The sequence below is a fragment of the Babylonia areolata genome, chromosome 25 (genome assembly GCF_041734735.1).
Source record: "Babylonia areolata isolate BAREFJ2019XMU chromosome 25, ASM4173473v1, whole genome shotgun sequence".
Taxonomy (NCBI): Eukaryota; Metazoa; Mollusca; class Gastropoda; order Neogastropoda; family Buccinidae; genus Babylonia; species Babylonia areolata.
Genome location: NC_134900.1, coordinates 28,556,141 through 28,576,625, shown reverse-complemented (window position 1 = coordinate 28,576,625; position 20,485 = coordinate 28,556,141). Strand labels below are relative to the sequence as shown.

The window sequence follows — 20,485 nt, the reverse complement described above, 5'->3', positions numbered from 1 at the left end:
GTCCGCGAAAGCACCAGGAGCAGATGGAATTCCAGCTGACATCTACAGGAATGGAGGCGAGGTACTCCTGGAAAAGCTGACCACCCTCTTCCAGTCCACATGGGAAAAGGGAGAAGTGCCCCAAGACTTCAAAGAGCTTCCATTGTACATATCTACAAGAGAAAGTGTCACACACACACACACACACACACACACACACACACACACACAGAGAGAGAGAGAGAGAGAGAGAGAGAGAGAGAATCTGGATTTCTCTAATTTCTTGACTTTTTGATTGTAGACAGCATCTTCTGGCAAAACACTTGGATAAACCTTTCCAAAGCTGATTGTGGTGTGTCTGTATGGGTTCATCTGGTGTGCTCTGTTTTTCATTCTAGCGGTGGTCGATGAGCCCGATCCCGCTGGGGTTATTGCTGGGGCAGTGGTCGCAGCACTCATTGTCATTGCCATCATTATCATCGTCGTCTTGGTAATGAGGTTGGTAATTTTTTTTTTTAATCGGCGTCGTTTGCGTTCAGTCCTCCCTCCCCCACACCCCTCTCTCGTCCTGTCACTGTAGCTGATCTTTTTTGAAACTCATACTTTATCGTCCACTTTACCAGTTTTTTCCCCAAAAATATATAAATTATGTATCCCATCAATATATCGTGAGCTTTTATTGCCTTTTTGTCTTGTTACACTACAAATGAACGATATTCCAGTTTATTGTTTTGATAATTATCGCTCCAGCAGTTTTGTGAAGAAATACAATTTTCAACAGACACAAATTTTGTGCTGGCAGTGCAAACGTCAAACAGATTTTACTCCATGATCAAAAAGAATTGTTCCAGTAACTGTTATGATGGTACAGGTCTGCAAAGGACACTTTTTTCCAGTTTCAGTACATCCACAGGACGCTACGGAAGCTTTTTACTTGATTTCCCCAGGCAATGTTTATTGTTGAAATGAATTCCAGACGACGACGCAGGCAGGCTGCCAAGTCGCCCACTCCAGCCTATCGCTCATCGGAAGTGACCAACAACGCACGTAGGGCTGAAGGAAGAGAACCAGAACACTCCTCATCTCTGTCCTTTGATCCAGTAGCTGTCAAAGATGGTACGTTTGACTGCGCTACCGCACACACACACAGAGAGAGAGAGAGAGAGAGAGAGAGAGCCTTGTTAATACTATCCACACTCACTCAAACACATTATACACTGCTCTCGACCACTTTACTGCTGTCCACACGCATCCAAACACAAGGTACACAAATACAAGTAGCTATGGACGCTTTTCATTCCCAGTCTCTGTTTGCGAATGCGGGCGCGTTTCCCTGGGAATCAGTATGAAAGTCATAGACGATATTTCCTCAAAGATAATTCAAAATGTCACCTCAGAAAACATACTGCAGAATAGTAATTTCAGTCTGACATTTTGTTGACCCCGATGGCACTTCCAGCGCAAAGTGTATCATAGGGACTCTTTGATGCATCTTTGATAATATTGTTCATTTTCCTGACCTGAATCGCGCATGACGTTGGAATACGAGGGAGGAAAAGTACGACCTTGCTATTATAATCAGCCCAAAATGGATCAGCACAGCCTCATCAATATCATCTTCATCTTCATCGATTCATCACTGAAAATAGAAATCAGATAAACGTCTGTGAACCACCATACCCCTGCTCCACCAGCGCCTTTGGTTTCAACTCGCATTCCATTTTTACGCTTGTAGCGACATGATGTCAAGATCTCCCGTCTTGGCGGTTTGATCAGTAGTACACACAGGTAGTTTCCATTTCCAGAGCGGAGGAAACCTCCTTCTCTCGTGGGACCGACGTCACATGGAGTGCAACTCAACAACCTGGCTGTGGCTGTGCATGGTGATGGGAGGGTGGGATGGAGAGCATGGGTTATGCAAAATGAGCGTGAGATGTCACAGGAAATTTAAGTAAACAAAAGTAAACCAAACTCATCCCACACTCCACAACAAAGCCCACCTCATAAGTACACGATCACCTTGGACTATCAAGAAAGGTCACTTTGATTTGGGCAGATGCTTCTGTGCTGGGGCAGGTTCTTCTTTTAGATGATAAATTCGGGATTAAGCCACGTTCAGCTCCATGTGCTAGATTTTGCGCTTTATGAAATTCGTTCATTCATTCATTCATTCATTCTTCTTCCTCCTCCTCCTCCCCCTCCTCTTCTTCTTTTCTTATGTTGTTGTTGTTGTTGTTATTATTATTATTATTATTATTCATCTTTTATTATTATCATTATTGTAATGATAATCATATCATTATCATCATCATCATTAAAAAAAAAAAGTGCAATGAGACTCCGCTTAAGGAAACCATTATCAATAAACCGGGATCCTGTTCAGGATCATCTCACTGTTTCTCCGTGGTTTTCTGCAGACAAAAAGGACGCCAGGCCACAGGCCCAGGTGAAGCCATCGCTCAAACCCAAGCCCAAACCGGCAGACCCCAACATCTACCAGAACGTTTCCCCCCCTCAAGACAACACACCTTCCAGTGCCACACCCGCACCCCTAAACCAGGCGGTTAAAAAGAACGGAACTGGGAACGGCGCCGCGGGAGCTGGAAGTCCACCTCAGAAGGTACCCAAACCCCTGCCTGGTGCAGAGAAGCCACTGCCTGCCAGCAAAGAGCCACTGACTGAAGACGAAGAAATGGACGCCGAGTGGAGCGGGGAGCAAATCTACAACAACGATCCTTCACTGTTTGACAGCTTTGTGCCAGCCACCTTCCGTCTTGACCAGCTGCAGAAGACGATCGTGGACAGCCTGCAGGACGGCACGGTGGCTGACGAGTTTAAGGTGAGGGGGGAAGTTTTGACTCACAAGAGTTACAACCAAGGCTGCATGTCTCCATGCATGCACTGTGTGTGTGTGTGTGTGTGTGTGTGGAAAGGGACGGGGAACATGTCCTGACCACGGTAGGGTCTGCATTCTAGGGGTCAACAGGTTAAAACGTTACCATTTTATTCCCATTTGTTTCAGACACTTGTTGAAGTGAAAGAGTACCCTGTGACAAACGGAAAAAGGAAAGAAAACTACTACAAGAATCGTTTCAACAGCATTCTTCCGTGTGGGTATTTCGATGATGACAACCCTCTCTCTCTCTCTCTCTCTTTCTCTCTCTGTCCCCTCATTCCGCCACACCTTCCCTTGCATATACACACACGCGCGCGCGCGCGCTCACACGCACAATAATCCTTGCTGGGTCAGTCTTGACGCTCTAAATCAAGAAATATTGGGGTTGGAACCTGCACAACGATATATTGCGATATTCATGTATATACTACGACTACTACTACTGCTACCACTACTGCTGATAACTATATCTGCTGGTTTTGGTGCTGTTATTATCACAATTACTATCATTATCCAGATGACAAGACCCGAGTGGTACTGGAGCAAGTGGATGGTGATAATGCCTCAGATTACATCAACGCAAGCTTTGTCAAGGTATGCATCAGTTTGTCTTCCCTACCTTTCTGTTTGTGGGTGTGTGCAAATATGGGGGAGTGATCATGTAAAAAAAAAAAAAAAAAAAAAAGAAAGAAGAAATATCACACTCATATAGAAGATAAGATAAGAAGAACTGTATAATCTCATTAAGAGAATTTACATCAGGTGCGGCAAAACAAACGTAGACAATTACTCTGACACAAAACATTAATCATGACTTCATTGAAAAGAAACAATAACGTACAAGACATTCATATAATAAGTATTGTATATATTCATTCAATCGAAATGTTGTAATTAATCATTATTGTAAACACACTGAAATACACCACATTGCATGTATCATATTGCGCATAAATTAAGATAAGAATGATTTTATTATCTCATAAAGAGAAATTACATCAGGTGCGGTAGCGCACACAAACGCGCGCTCACTCAGACACACACACACACACACACACACACACACACCGACGCACAAAATAATAAAAATGCCTCAATTGAGCAGGAACAGCAAACATATGTATAAGTTTTTTCATAAAAAAAACAGGAAACAAATGAACAGAAAAAAATCAATATTCGCTTAAAAATGTAATTGATAATCATTACATAGTAATTATACATTGAAAGACACGAACGTTGCACAATTCCTATTGCACATGCATCCTGCACACTGTCACACATTATGAAGCAAATGATATCTAAGAAATTTAAACAAAGTGCAACCTATTATGCATGTGCTTTCACACGTACTCGCATGCAAGCGCAGGCACACACACACACACACACACACACACACACACACACACACACACCACATACACACATATTGTGACACAAGCACGCATACATAGTTCTCAGAAATTCAAAAGGTGACTTGAGCGTGGTATAAAGGTTTTCAGAGCTCTGGGGTTTAATTTAAACGTTCTATAGCGTCGTCCTGATGGCAGCAGTTCATGGTACTTTGCTAAAATATGTGTGTCGTGAGCTGTTATCTGCCTGGCTTTCTGAAACACTCGCCTTTCATACAGCTCTTGCATGCTAGCTTCTCTCACTCCCACAACTTTACTGCAGACACTCACGACATCATTCAAAACTCGCTTACTCCTCATTCCCAAACTTCCATACCAGCACATAAATAAAACTGTCAGCACAAGGAGGTTGTGTGTGTGCGTGTGTGCGTGCGTGCGTGCGTGCGTGCGTGTGTGTGTGTGTGTGTGTGTGTGTGTGTGTGTGTGTGTGTGTGTGTGTATTTTACCCCCTGGTTCGGGATATGAAAGTTTTGAAAAAAAAACAAAAACACACACCAAAAAACCGTTGTTTTTCAGTTAGTAATTGCATCGGCAAAAATCAAAAAGAAAGCTTTTCACTTTAATGAACTCTTTTGTATTTATTTGGAACATTGACACATTTCAATTTCTTCTTTCTTTCTTTTTTTCAGGGATATAAGACTGATAAGGCTTACATCGCATCTCAAGGTAACATCTTTAGCAAATCATGCGTCTCTCTGCTTCTGTCTGTCTGGATCAGTCCTTTTTGTCTCTCTCCATCCACCTCTCTTCGCCCTCTCCCTCTCTCTCAGTTTCTCCCCATTTTTTCTCAATCCCTATTCCTCTCTCTCTCTTCTCTCTCTCTCAAGTAATATTTATTTTGTTTTCCTTGTATTATTCAAACTTTAGAATCGAATGACAGGGAAAAAAACCCACTATACCCCCCACACACCCTGTCACATGGATGCTTCAGCTAATGACAGTAAAGTGCCAAAGTGTCTACTTATCTCTTATGAGTTTATTTGACTCCATACCTGTTAACTTTTTCTGTTTCATTTTGTTTGCCTTGCACCATTATTCTTCTGATTTGCACCCCTCGTCCCCCATATCACTAGAGCTCTGCAGCAAAAGACATTAAACACTTCAGTGTTCATTGTTCTCTCTCTCTCTCTCTCTCTCTCTCTCTCTCTCCTTTCATCCATCTTTCCATCCGTTATTCCTTGGCCCCCACTTCACGCATGTGTCGTCTGTATCCCAGGCCCCAGGTCTAACACACAGGACGATTTCTGGCGCATGGTGTGGCAGGAAGGGGTCACTGACATCGTCATGCTCACCAACCTCAAAGAAGGAAGCAAAGTGAGTTCTGTCAGGACTGGTCTGCACAGGGGATGCATTGTATTCACCGCTGGCATAGTCACATTAATGATGAAGCGTACTAACAGCGAGTGGATAACAGCAGCCTTGAACAGAGATACCAGATCTCAGGATGATAATGCCTGTACTAAACGCCATACCTCCCGTGCTAGTCGTGACTTTAAAATATGAAATTCACCTTTTAGACTGTTGCATTAAAATCGGATATTTATGCGGTCAGAAATACACATCGCATAACTGTCATTCACAGCCAACTAATTTTTCAAGAGGACGTGCAGCCAAGGCCAAAGATGTCCATGGATCCATGGATAGTTCCTCATGGTACACTGGCTGGAAGACTTCTGTTGTTTTATTGATAACTGCATCGTAAATTGTACGACAATACGCAACATTCTTGTTTATTGTTACGTTGTTGTTCCAATTCTTCTCTGTCTTTCCGGACCATTACATTTCATGACGGTAAAGTGATACGTTAGCTCCTCTCGTGTTCTATTCTTTTCTGAAGCATAACACTGACACATCTTGTCTATCACGTTTGAAATTACAATGCAGTTCAAATGTGAAAACTTTTGATACGTTTCAGCACTGGAAGCAAACTCGTACTTGTTCTCACGGTTAACTCTCCATAAGCAATTTTGTCTATTGTAAAGGGTATACAATAAGATTGACAGAAGACTTTCAAACGTAACTGCCGTATGAACCATACCACAAGCGCACGTATATTGTCATTTACTCAAATAACTCGTCGGTTCCTGAACGTTTCAGGCCAAGTGTCACGAGTATTGGCCAGAGAAAGGGAAATCACTCAACACAGGACACGTGGAGGTGGTCGGACTTGAAGTGGAGGAGAGAGCTCATTTTGTCACCCGGACTTTTGACATCAAGAAACTTCAGGTAGAACTATCAATCTGCGTGCTTTCTTTTGTGTGTTGTGTGTGTGTGTGTGTGCGCTATATAATTCCCAGGCACCCATACACATACATTCACACAAAGTAGATGCACATAATTATTTTCCGTTTTAAGTCTTATTAAACAGATGAAGAACCACACACACACACACACACACACACACACACACACACACACCAAACCGTTTCCTCTAAGTTCTTTATGCCCCATTTTAAGGCAGATGAATCTGGCATGCTGACTGGAACAAGAATTCCTTTTGAGTACCCAGAACTCTCAATTGTTGGGAACAGAAAGACGCTTTGAGTCACTAAAAACCATTCATGATTATATTCGCCTTGTGTTCGAAAGAAAGTTGTTTCGTGTCAGTGGATCCCATAACTGACTGTACGTGCACACAGGGCCAGGAGAAACGACAGGTGAGGCAGTACCACTACGTCAAGTGATATAGTTTTATGCACACAGGGCCAGGAGAAACGAAAGGTGAGGCAGTACCACTACGTCAAGTGGATGGACCACGAGGTGCCCACCACCACCCCTCTCGTTGACTTCTGGCGTTACATCAGAGCACGTGCTCCCCGCACCCCAACTGCCCCGCCTCTCTTGGTGCACTGCAGGTTAGCTTTACGCTCTGTCTTCCTGATACAGGATTAAACGATTCAAAAGCAACCATCACACACACACACACACACACACACACACACACACACACACACACACTTTTTTTTAAATAGGAGATGTGGCTTGAAACTGCACATAAACAATTTAGATAGATAAATGTAACACGCTGAAACCATGTGACGATCGATGAGCTTTGGGGAGAAATTCCAGACCAGCGGTATACTTTTAGCAGAGCATGTAAACCTCAAGTTATTAGACTGTGAGGCTATGCCTCGAATGGTCTATGATCCGAAGTACCAATAAATGGTCCATGTCTGAAAAGAATCGTTTCTTTTTTTATGTGCTTCCTTCATTCTCAAGTCACATGTTTATTGTAAAAGGCTGAAACAGATCCTCCGATTTAATGCTTTGGAAAAAATCCCAAACGAGGTGCGCAAAAATGAATATAATCACCAAAACTAAAATTCAGTTGATATGCTTTTGATTGTCATTAGCATCATCATCATCATCATAATCATCATCATCATAATGATGAATATGGGCACAGAGAAAAAAGGTCCGTTATGGCAGCTGCATAACAATTGGATAAAGTCTAACATCCCTTATGGCAGCTGCATAACGGCTACAGAAAGTCTAACACTTCCTCCGACTGTGTGCCCAGTGCCGGCGTGGGTCGAACAGGGACGTACATTGCCCTGGACATCCTGATGGACCAGAGTCAGGAGGAAGAGACGATCTCCCTGTACACCACTGTCAGCAACCTGAGGGACTACAGGTGTCACATGGTGCAGAACAAGGTACTGGGCTGCCCATGTTTTGTGTCGATAGGTGTGAGGGTGAAGGGAGGAGGGCTGGTTGTGTTTCAGTGTGTGTGCAGCGCAAAAACACGTTCAGAATCCGTCTCTTATCCCTCCCCCATAAAAATTCTGCCTGCATCAGGGCAGATAAAAATAATCTCTGTTATCTTCTGTGTTTCGCTTGGAAGTGTGGAACACAGTTCTTACATAGATTGTTTGTCCTCTTGTGACCATTTCAATATCTGACCTCATCCTCAAGTGACCATTCTTACCTCTTTTACGGGCAGTAGATTTAAATTCTTGATTTGTTATCTTGCGTTGTGTTTAAGAGTTTTTGTGGCAACAAGCTCAGCAAGGTTTTCCAGCGTGCTAGAGAAATTACAGGACTTGTATGCTTTTAGTAAGACCGGTAGCGTTTACGAAAGCAACAGCTACTGAACTGATTATATGAATACGAATATATGAATTAATAAAATGGACAAATCGCTATAAACAAAAATGCTTAAACCAAAACAAGGAATGCATCAATGAACGAACAAATAAAACGAACAGATCGAAGCATTACAAATACATACTGTTTTTGTCTTTTTATCATGAACTAGTCCCCAACCCAACCTAATCCAACAACTATACCCGTTTGCTGAACGTCTCCGTGCCTGCGTCAAATGCTAATCTTCAACAGCTTAATCATAAATGGAATATACTCTGTGTGTGTGTGTGTGTGTGTGTGTGTGTGCGTGCGTGCGTGCGTGCGTGCGTGCGTGTGTGTGCGTGCGTGCGTGTGTGTGTGCAGGGCCAGTACGAGTTTCTGCACGAGGCAGTGCTGGAAGCTTACATGAGCGGTGACTCCAGACTGGACACCTCGATCTTTGACCGCATCTTTCCCTCTACCATCCGTCATGACCAGCCACAGCCACGTATTGATGCCGAGTTTAAGGTGTGCTACACTCTGTGTGTGTGTGTGTGTATGTGTGTGTGCTCGCGTGCGTGTGTGCGTGCATGTGTGCGTGCATGGGTGTAAGGGACAGGGAGAGAGAGAGAGAGCACACAGCACACTGCCATAATGGTTGTTCAGACGATTCTTTCAATGCCTCTGTGCTGAAGCCTTCAATATACATGGCCGTGGCAGTAACGGACGATAAGTAAAAGGCACTGGGAATTCAGCTCAGACAGTTATATTCTAACAAGCGCAATTCTTGTATTTTTTTCGAGGCACCTTTAAACGTTTACATCTCATTTGGACAACCAGATTCATTTAGCATTTTTGGATTTTGAATGAGGGTTAGGACTGGTAGGATCTGGTATCAATGCCTAAATGACTGTGCCAAATGGATAACTTTCTGATGACTGATATCGAGTTGCCTCCCCTCCTCCAGAGACTGAGCCACATGGATAACTTTCTGATGACTGATATCGAGTTGTTTCCCTTCCTCCAGAGACTATGCCAGATGCGGACGTGCCTCACTCACCCCTCCCACACTCTAGCCAGCCAGGAGGAGAACCAAGCAAAGAACAGAAATCCTGACGTTCTGCCAGGTACTAGTTAAGATTTGTACACATAAATTCCACGGTTAAACAAAAGGAATCTTTATGTGTAGAACGTGGTGTGGGATGGAATGGGTGGGTGGATAGGATGGTGCTGTTGAACTAAATGATATTTTTAAATTCATCACACAACGTGCGTGCGCGAGTGTATTGATTGCCTGTCTGTATGCCTGTCATTTTATCTGACTGTCCAAGTCCCTGTACTAGTCTCTCACCATCACCATTGTTCCCCCCCCCCCCTCCCACTCTCTCTCCGTTGCACCTTTCCCATCTCGTCTCTGTCCACCATCTGTTTCACCTGCCTGTTTTTGTCCTTCTCTTCTAATCTGTCTCTCCCCACCCCCACCCCCATCTCTCACTACCCTTGTGCTACCGCCTGCCCAAAACCCTTTCACCTTCTTCCTTGTCTCATGCGCTGCCCTGTATGCCCAATGCATACACACACCATTCATGATAATTCCGGCATCATATCCCAGTGTTACTCGTAGTCGAGGCTTTGGACTGCAGCAACAGGAACAAAACTAAAGACATGAAAGTAGCAGGGAAGAAGCAACAGACTGATCAGAGCAAAGGGAAGAGCGGAACGCTGTGAACACCACACACTGACCAGACTGACCTTGTGGAAAACGGAGAGGAGAGTGGCGATGTCTTGACGATGGTGACGTGTCTCCAGTCGGTAAAAATAATCCAGACTGCTGGCCGTGCGTGGCGAGAGAGGTGTGGATCATGGGTTGTTTGAATAACTCCAGGTGGTGGGGTCAGCGGGTTCAGGGCATTGCCAACAGTCACGTCATGCAGGTCCCGGCCTTGTTGAAAGAGCAGCGTGCTCGGCCATCTTCATCACCTGAAGATCAGAGTACACGTTGTTCTGTGAACACCTTGAGGTTGGGTGGCTCCTACAATGTACAGTTTTAGGCGAGCAGTGAACGTGCTTTAAGTTTTCTTTGTATATCGTCCCACGCCCATCAGAACTATAACTCCACAGTTGTCATCAGTTAGGTGTTTGTTCCTTGGAAAAAAAAAACACACACCAAAAACAGAAAAAAACACACACACTTTTTGGCCATTAGAAATGGGTCGTATATTCACTGAAAAAATATTTTGACCAGATTATCACAGAGCGAACAAGAGAGAGAGAGAGAGAGAGAGAGAGAGAGAGTAACGAACGTAGGAACGAAACTTTTTTATTGAGGGGAGGAATAAGCACAAATGGCTTGTTTTCATCCTGCCCTCACGAAAAGAGAAAATAAATACTCAATACAGAAGCATAACATAACATGAATGAATTTCAAATTATGTCGCAAAAAAAGAGAGAGAAAAGAACAACATAAGTACATGCACAAATAATTCATAGAACAGAAGGAGAAGAAGAAAGAAGAGAGAGACCGAGACAGAGGGAGAGACAGAATGAGAGAGAGTGAGAAACACACAGACAGACACAGAAACGGACAGGCAGCCACACAGAGTGTCAGAGTGGAAAGGTTAAGAAATTGTATTTGCAAATTCTTTCATGAGTTCTGAATGGAACATTTTTTTAATACATTAAGACCAGTTTGGACACTGAGGATGGCTGATAATATCATTCCAAACAAACCGCCTGAGTATGACAAACTAGATTTAAACAGATCAATTCTCGGACGGGGTAACACAATCTTATGGATGTGGCGATTTTCGTTTATATGGAATTTACTGGCAACTGAGGTTGGGGCAAAACCAGATAAAATTTTGAACATAAAAACTGCTTTGTTGTATTGTAATTTCCATTTCAATGGGAGAATATCCAACACAATATAATCGTTTGGTATCATTGTGGAGGATTTCAGGAGAGCTAATTTTATTCCACGTCTGTGAAGACTAGAGAGTGGCCTGAGAATGTTTTCACGTGCAGAATCCCATAGAGTGGATGTATAATTAATGTGAGACTCAATGTATACATGAAAGAACATTTTTCTAGAATGAACATTTAAGAAATGCTTTATTCTGTTCAGCTGGTACACCTTTTTTCCAACATTTTCACATAACATAGAAATGTGATCAGACCATTTAGAGTGAGCGAGCGAAGGGGGAAGGAAGTGACAGAGAGAGACAGAGGGAGGTAGAGAGAGAGAGACAGACAGACAGACAGCGCATCCCCCAACCCCAACCCCCAGTCTCCTCCTCCTCCTTCATGATATGAGGGGGTGGGGGGGGATAGTTCGGTAGAACATCGATGAAAAGGGTCCGCGTGGACCTAGCAATGAAGTCTTTGATTCTGAAGTCACACAAATCCAAGTGGATGTACAGAAATGTCTTTGGATCTGTGGGGGCAGAATCGTGTTTGATGGGCTGATTAAAATGTAAAGATGTAGCTATTTGTCGGATTGAGGTGATAGTCTTTTACATTGACTATTTCAAAATGATTATAGTTTTGATTTGCGTTGGTGGTTGCTTCATAACACTGCTTCAGCATTTCAAGTCTATGTGGTTGTTCTCGGTCGAGTATAGAGATTCAGACTGTGTTGATTTCTCGCTCGCGTGTGTTGTGCAGATGACAACCACATTGTGTACATCACGCAGCATGCCAAGGGGAGGACCCAGTACATCAATGCTGTCTACATGCCAGTAGGTCTTTTATTTGCGTAGTTGAATATGCTGCTGGTTGTCTGCTCCACTGTGTCGTTTCTACTTAATTTTATTCAGTTATAAGAATATCCTCTGTGCTCGGTTTCCTGAATAAATGTATTTGTCAACTTTTATAGCTGTTCAGGTGTAGGCTGCAAATGTTAAATATTATGTACGGGCCCAGTGCGAATGCTGCCTGAGGCACAACAGATGAATTGCACACTATTGTATGCACAAACAAGAATCCCGAGACACAGTAAGTAGGCTACGCGCACTTCTGTGCCCACTCCATCCCCCTATTCTAAGTTCTGTCTGAGGCGCAACTGGTACAGTCTATATATAATTCATACTCCCATTATGAATACTGTCCAACGCACTTCTGGCAGAGTGTATGTATAATCTATGCTCTGAAACCGGATCTGTCTGAGGCACAAATGGCACAGTGTATTCATAATCTATGCACCAATATGAATTCTGCCTGAGGAAATTTCGTGTCTGAACTGAAATGTTTAGTATTTTGCATTTTGTACCAAAACCCGAGGGCATATAACAGTAACTGTGAATCAGTGTGACATACACAATTATATGTATATATCTGCATGCAACAACACGAATATATACAACATCGTCCGCAAATGACGCATTGTTCTTTTAATCCTAAGCATCATAACTGACTGAGGACAGAAGACAGCTGCCCAGAATACTGTGCCTATTCACTTCATCGTGAGTTCTATCTCTAGGACGCATTGTACATCTGTACAACAAACATATTTCTCTGAGGGTGTTCACCTGCTTGAGTGTAGTCAATTCATATGCATAAATGCTGAACCCACCAGCTTAAATGCGACTGTCTGTTCACCTACATGAGTATCTAATTGTCTGAGGGGACGTTCAGCTTTAGTATTGTTCACCTACATGAGTATCTAATTGTCTGAGGGGACGTTCAGCTTTAGTATGCATGGCCCTCACTGTTGAGTGGATGTCAATCATGTTTCAAACTGACTGACCCGTCACTTTGTTGACAAACGCGAGGGTCTCTGATGCAGACAATAACTAATCATACCAGTAAGTGGTATACCAATATGAATGCCAGTCTGATAAAGTGGTAGAGATCAAGCGAATTTAAAGTTTCGTACCACCATGAATACTTATCCAACAGCTCATTTTTATTATCAGAAACAGGCCAATACAAAAGATTTGGCTTTTGGTAGACTGACAACTTAATTGCCTCTTTTTTGTGTGTGTGTTTTCCCCACAGACGTTCCTGTCAGCACGGGGCAGCATTGTGACCCAGCTCCCGTTGGCGGACACAGTGATCGACTTGTGGAGACTGGTGGACAGCTGGGACGTCACCACCATTGTCTCCCTGGGTCAGGTTAAAGGACACAAGGTATATTATATTGGTCAGGCCTTGAGTGAAAATAAAATAAAATCAAGTAAAATAAGATACACAAATAAATGAATAGATAAGAAATAAAATTAATGAAATGATAAATGAAAATATTGAATAAAAACAGAAATGAACAAGACAAAAATATATAAAAATAGATAAATGAATTAAATAAAATGAAACATAGATAAAACGATATGAATAACAACAATGGTGAAATAAAAATAGATAATGCACTGAGACAACGATTGCTTAGTGGCGACGTTATAGTAAGTTCAGTCACTGGAAAGCGAAGACCACTGGCACCATCAAGCCCATCAAACGATAGTCTCCATGACAGTGCTGACACCAAATACTTTGAACAAAATTGTCACAAAACTGGAAGAGGCGGATAACTGACGTTGGTTTGGAAGACAGGTGTTAGTTGAGAAATTGTCAAGTACACGTCAGTGTGCTCTTTCACGTCATATCTGACACGACACGTAGTAGATATATTCACAACCTTTTTTTTTTGTTGTGCCTAAATGGCACTCTATATTACTATATTTCAAATTTTTTGACACGACACGTAGTAGATATATTCACAGACAACCTTTTTTTGTTGTTGTGCCTAAATGGCACTCTATATTACTATATTTACTGATTAAAGACAGAATATTGTGACACGACACGTAGTAGATATATTCACAGACAACCTTTTTTGTGCCTAAATGGCACTCTATATTACTGTATTTACTGATTGAAGACAGAATATTGTCTAATATCATACATTTTCAGGGTATGGAACCTACACGTCCAGTCAACAGTTGTTGTCCAATGCTATATGTTTTGTTTGCAGGATATGTGCGCTTACTGGCCCCGAATCCAGGAGCAACCAATCATCTGTGGTGCTTATGAGATCAGCTTGGTGTCCATGACTGCTCTGGGGGACAGCCTGGCGACATACGTCCTGGATATGAAGAAAGCAGTGAGTGATTTTTTCTTTGTTTAAGTTAACTATATTCAATTTAAGTGAAATAAGAAGTCGAGTGTGTAATTTGAGTGAAATAAGACGTCAAGTGTGTGTGTGTGTGTGTGTGTGTGTGTGTGTGTGTGTGTGTGTGTGTGTGGTGAGTATTCTGATCCTGAACATTGGCAGTTTATGGGATGTTTGTCATGCTCATGTGAATTGGTAATTTTTGTCTGTCTGTCAGTGGTAATTGCACTTTTTATGTGCTTTCTTTGCAGAATAAAGAAGAAAATTTAAGATGAACTAACAGATCCCCATCTTGGTTTTCCTCAGATGGTGTGCCTGTCATGTTGAACGTGAACTGTACTTGAATCTCCAAAGAAAATTTGTGTGTGCAGTATTGTATTCGACTTTGCTGAGATATAGCTGAAATTCTATTCTATAGGAAATACTATACTACAGGATTGTATACTGTTTTCAGTGGTTTATTTTCAAACAACGGAATAGTCTGTTTATTTATTTATTCATTTATCTATTCATTTATTTATTTATGTAAATGTTTATTTCTATATTTATATATCTATTTAATTCTATTTTTCATTTTACTTGCAGTTGTAGGTAATTCTTTTCAAACCGACATTTGGGTAAAGGATGATTGGGGAAAAGGACATCAGGATGACGTTAGTACTCTCTTGGCGATGACATTATGAGGGCATTCCAAGATATGCACACGAACAGTTCGACACACTTTACTTTTTGCTGAAAATGCCTACCGTGAAGATAATATCACGGTTTTCATTGACACTAGTTCTGAAACGAAAAACATATTACCAAAAAACAAACAAAACACAAAAAAATGCACAGTGGATGTGCAGTATGCTTTTCATTAGAATCTCTTCTCCAGGACAAGAGCCGTGAGGTACGTGTGCTACACTACCAGGCATGGACAGGGGAAGTTGCCGACAATGTTCCTGACCTCCTCCGTCTCCTGGACATTCTGCACACGTCACACAAAGAACCCACGAAGCAGCCAGTCATCGTCCAGTGCCTGTGAGTCACTGACAATACATTCCGTACTTCACTGCCAGAACGTTTCTAAAGCGACCATGGAGAGGCAACAATGTCCTGCACGAGCAGTTTATATATTGTTGAAATACTGGTAGGGTATACATTGATTATATAGTGCTTCATATCTTGCGTTTCCTTGTTCATTATTGAGGATAGACCATCATAAAGAAAATATTTCTATGATGATTACACATACCTTACTGTGATTTTACCGCGTTGGCTCTTTCCCTCACAATAATGTTTTGATCAAAATTACTTTGCATACAGATTTAACAAAATCTTCATCTCCTGTAAAACAGTGGCAAAAGTAAACACAAACACAGAAATTACCTCGAATGTAAATTAGATATGAAATGGATGTTTTGGCATTATTATGTCGGTCTTGCATACTGTCATATATAATCATATCCAAAGATTGATATATCCCTTTCGTTAACAATACTGTAACAATTTTTAATGTGTAAAATATGTGTACCAAACGTGGCCTCATCATTTGGTTTCTGGTACTGGATTACACACCCATCAAAATACGTTGTAAAAATTATCTCAAAATAAGGAAGAAACGTTTGAGGCGTCAAACTTTTTTTTTCTTTCTTTTTTTTTAACAAGACAGTGTTTTGAGTATTGCATTGCCTAACATATCATTTGGTAGGCGCTGTTATTTCATAATGTGTTCTCCTCTTAGTTACAACTGCTTTATCTTTGTATTAATACACTGAACTGAATTAATCATTGTATGATGTCAGTGACGGTGTGGCCAGTAGTGGAGTAGTGTGTGCTCTGTGGGACGTCATCAGCCGAATGACGTATGACGGTGATGCTGACGTCTATCTGGCTGTTCGGCACGTGCACACCGCGCGTCCTGAAGCCATCACTTCTGTGGTAAGTGATTAGTGTTATGCACTGCTTTGATTTGTTTCATTTTACAAAGTTTTTTTTTTAGATTGATAATACACACTGGAAGCAAGATATTGAGTTTCCTTATGTTGAGACACGTTGGGTGGCTCCATAATTGTGTATCTATGGGCGTGCCGTCTGAGGACCATGTAGGGTGACCCAGCCTGTTTCATAGTAAAAGCTGGAGAATTTTTTGATTTCGTAAAACATTCGTCTGCTTGTCGGTCACTCATGCATTCATTTTGTTCGTTCATTCGTCAGTCTGAAAATCCCTTCGTCCGTCCACAAATCACCCATTCTTTCAGTGTGTACATCCATCTGGCAATAAACAGATTCAGTCATCTATCTATTTGCTTTGTTCCAGGTGCAATACCGGTTTATGTACGAGGTGATCCAGCAGCACAGGAACTCGCAAAACATCTACGCCAACACTTGAGACCGGATTTCCCATAAATGACACAGAGACAGAATAGTATGCATCATTCGGCCTATGTCATCGACAGCTGAACGCAGAATTCTGTCTTCTCTCATGATGAATGATCCATGATAAGTTTTTTCTCCATAACATCTGAAAGCAGCATGCGGTACCCTGTCGTCTACACCATACCTACTGGACATCATGCAGCTTACAGAGTTGAATTCAGCGGTTTTGTACTGTACTGTACTACACTGCACTGCACTGTACAGTTAACTGCTTTTCATCGATGATTTGGAGAAGCAGTGGAAAAAGGACATTATGTATGTACATATTAAAACAAAATATTTGTTACTGATTTTTAGTTGGAAGCGTCTCAGTGAAAAGGACACCATGCATGTACATATTGATATAATATATATTTGTTATTGATATTCAGTGTTAAAAGTTTCAATGACTATAGAAAACGATTAAATCATGAGGCAATTATAACCGGATATCGACAAAAGGCATGTGTAAACACCCATTCACAAAAAGTGTACGGCATTTGTCGTAACAGGTTTTGTTGCACGAGTTGCATCTGTCTCTGCCAGCGGTGTTTCGTTTTCCTGAATCCACATCCCACCTCTCTCTCTCTCTCTCTTTTATTTCTTGATCATTATCTTGACACGTATAGATCTCTCTCTCTCTCTCTCTCTCTCTCTCTCACACACACACACACACATCTTTTTTCATTCAATACATTAACGTGTTTTATTAATCTGTATGACATATCATCTATATAATTTATATCATCATGCATTTTTAATTCTGTACTTTATATCATCATGTATTTGTGACTGTGTATGACTTGCCCTCTCTTTATGTGTTTTTAATCATGTATTAACCGCCCTCTCTTTATTTCTATTTTTAATTACGTGCATCCTGACCTCTTGTTCTCAGAGTTTGTTTCTCGTTCTAACTGAGTCGTCATTTTCTGCAGCCACCAAACATTTTTATTCTGCGTGTGCATAATTGTTTTCATAAAAATGGATATTGTTGCAGATTTTCGCCTGGGAAAACTCTCTTGTTGCCTCCGGTTCTTTTACATACGCCGAGTGTGAGCTGCACAAGGGACTTCAGTACTAGACTTTTCGACTTGTTCTACAATTTTTATCTCATTCAAAGGACTAGCATCCAGCCACAACTAAAGACTTTGTTGGAGGGGGTAGTGTAGAAAAAATATCTGTTTCATATGTAACACGATCAAGAACATGCCTGGTGCCTGTTGCAAAGTTATCCACATGCCCCAGTGTATTCATCCGCTCCTTATATATATATATATATATATATATATCAGATGTCATGTTGCGTAAATAGATCATTCTGCATGCTTTGACTCCTTGAAACAAACTCAAATTTGTTCGTTCGATCATTATTGTGCGTTGATTTCATTAGACTTGGTTTAATGGCAATGATTCTGATTTACTTCTGAGCGGAAATCCACTAATACTTTGTACATACAAATATATTAAATGCTTTTGGGGAATGGAACATGTTAATACAAAAAAGTCTAACTCTGCCATCAGAACTGTACTTGTCAAACGATTTCATTCAAACTGTTTTTGTGTAAATTTTGTCTCGTGGAATGACGTTCCCTTTTTGGTAACATTCATAAATGCAGTTCATCTTCATAACCCTGCTGATGTTTAAGACAGCGAAGGAATTATTTGTTCCTTATCAACTGATATATGCATCTCTCGGTTTATGATGTCGTAAATTCGATGTTGTTTAAAATTATTTCAAAACGCGTGATTTCTTTTACATATTTTGTGCCATTTTAGAATGATTTCCTACTTTACTTTCATTTCTGCTGTAAATATTTCTTCATCATTGTCGATAAAAACGATATATTCATGCAAAATCGTATTAAACTGTATATAACCACGATATCAAAGTATTTTTCTTCAGTACCTGATTGAAGATATATCCCTTTCCCTTGGAAATTTCGTTCAGTTTGCTTGGTTAATTTTTTGCAGTTTTTTCTGTGAACGAGTAAAAGCGCTTATATTAGGTATTTACTTCCTCATTCAAAGTTTATTTTTCCATGCACATTTCCCACCATTCGGCCTTACAGGCCTAATGTTCTGAAACATGCTTTGTCTTGATAAACGTCGAATAAAGCAAGTTTCTTTACCAAAGAGGCTTCTTCTTCTCCCAGTTTTTTTTAACACTGCTTTTGTCAGGTTCAAAGTTGAGTCTTCCTGTCTTCTTTAAAGCAACGGGCCTCAGTCTGTCCATTGATCTCGTCAAGCGTGATTTGAAATCTTAACCATTTTGATCTGCGTTCAGTCTTCCTTCGGTAGACTTCTTATTTTTATCATTATTGTTTTTTTAACCTGTTTCATGTTATTCTTTATTTTCACCACACGCCCAATTGGGTATGCTGGGGGCGCCTTTCATTATCAGCGGCATCCCTGTCTCCAAGAAAATCTGAGCTAGAATTTTCTTCTTTTCTTTCGGTCTCGATGATTACGTGCGAGCGTGCGTATTGTTGTTTTTCGTCTCCTCTGCTTTGTATTCTTGGCTCTCTCGCTTTTGTGTTTTGGTGGAAGTCTCTCCCATTTTTTGTATTTTTTAAACTTATCTGTCGCCTATGGAATGCAGGTAATTAAAACGCTGCATTTGAAACACTATGTGGAGACATTATAAACACTGGGAAGGGCACCATCTGGTATCCAGAAGTGGCACTGATCAATGTAGCATTTTTTTTCTTTTCAAATCTTCATCCTCCTTGATGTGTTATATGTGTATGTATATATAAATAAATACATTTAAAAAAGAATATTTTTTCATTGGTTAGATCTCATGTCAAACAAAATGGCTACAACAACATCCCTGGAAATACAATTCTACGAAAGAAAGAATCGTTCATGACACTAAATTAAATCAACAACAGCCTTTCCCTACCCCAACCAAAAAGAGATGGAAAAGTCAGACGCAGATTTTTGGCAAAATGTGTTTTCTGAAGCGAATATACATGGGCTACACAATTCTTTGAGAACACTGGATTCAACTAACAAAGCGAAATTTAAGACACGCTCACACTATAAAAAAAAAAATTTTTAAGCGAACAGACAAGAAAAACGTATTCTCAAACGAACAGACAAGGATTTCACATTTCACAACGAACATGCAGGGAATACACTCTAAAACGAAAAATCAAGGACAAGTCATCCTCAAACGAACAGACACAGGAGAAGGCGCATATTTTCGGGCAAAACTGCCATTCCCAAGTACGTCTCTATCTGTTTGCTAGAGGACGGCAATCTTGATAAATTAAGAAAATAATGATTACATTTGTTTTTAACAGAAATAAACCGCCTGTCTTCTGACTGAATTAACAGTGACTGTTTGTTGCTTAGAGTCTGTTGTTTCTGTTCCTGGCGAATCAATGAATTAAGAGGAATAGTTTGCACCTTGCGCACAGCTTAGTCTCATTTGTCTTGAATAAGCTGATCAGTGCAATTAACCACGATGAATGAGTTTACATTGTACATCCTGAAAACAGTCTCGTTTTTTTCACTTTAGGATGATTAACTTTTCCACGCGTAGTTTGTCCTGGGACGGTATGGTCTGCGCCCTTGGTGGGTAGGTACGCAAGAATGAATGATAAATAAATAATAACAAATATTGTTATC

The 20,485-nt window shown here is 41.0% G+C and overlaps 1 protein-coding gene across 1 annotated transcript in view; it reads left to right on the top strand.

Moving 5' to 3' along the window:
- LOC143299574 (uncharacterized) overlaps positions 1–20,485 on the top strand; it is a 48,349-nt gene that overhangs the window by 27,832 nt on the left and 32 nt on the right. The window contains exons 14-31 of the mRNA XM_076612858.1: positions 378–477; positions 956–1,095; positions 2,397–2,818; positions 3,002–3,089; positions 3,393–3,469; positions 4,914–4,950; positions 5,501–5,598; positions 6,382–6,510; positions 6,988–7,139; positions 7,805–7,940; positions 8,734–8,877; positions 9,377–9,476; positions 12,013–12,086; positions 13,345–13,476; positions 14,315–14,443; positions 15,330–15,475; positions 16,240–16,375; positions 16,755–20,485. The exon at positions 16,755–20,485 is cut by the window's right edge and continues 32 nt beyond it. Coding sequence (XP_076468973.1) covers positions 378–477; positions 956–1,095; positions 2,397–2,818; positions 3,002–3,089; positions 3,393–3,469; positions 4,914–4,950; positions 5,501–5,598; positions 6,382–6,510; positions 6,988–7,139; positions 7,805–7,940; positions 8,734–8,877; positions 9,377–9,476; positions 12,013–12,086; positions 13,345–13,476; positions 14,315–14,443; positions 15,330–15,475; positions 16,240–16,375; positions 16,755–16,826 — 2,312 coding nt within the window. The 3' untranslated portion in view covers positions 16,827–20,485. The remainder of the gene's footprint in view (positions 1–377; positions 478–955; positions 1,096–2,396; positions 2,819–3,001; positions 3,090–3,392; positions 3,470–4,913; positions 4,951–5,500; positions 5,599–6,381; positions 6,511–6,987; positions 7,140–7,804; positions 7,941–8,733; positions 8,878–9,376; positions 9,477–12,012; positions 12,087–13,344; positions 13,477–14,314; positions 14,444–15,329; positions 15,476–16,239; positions 16,376–16,754) is intronic.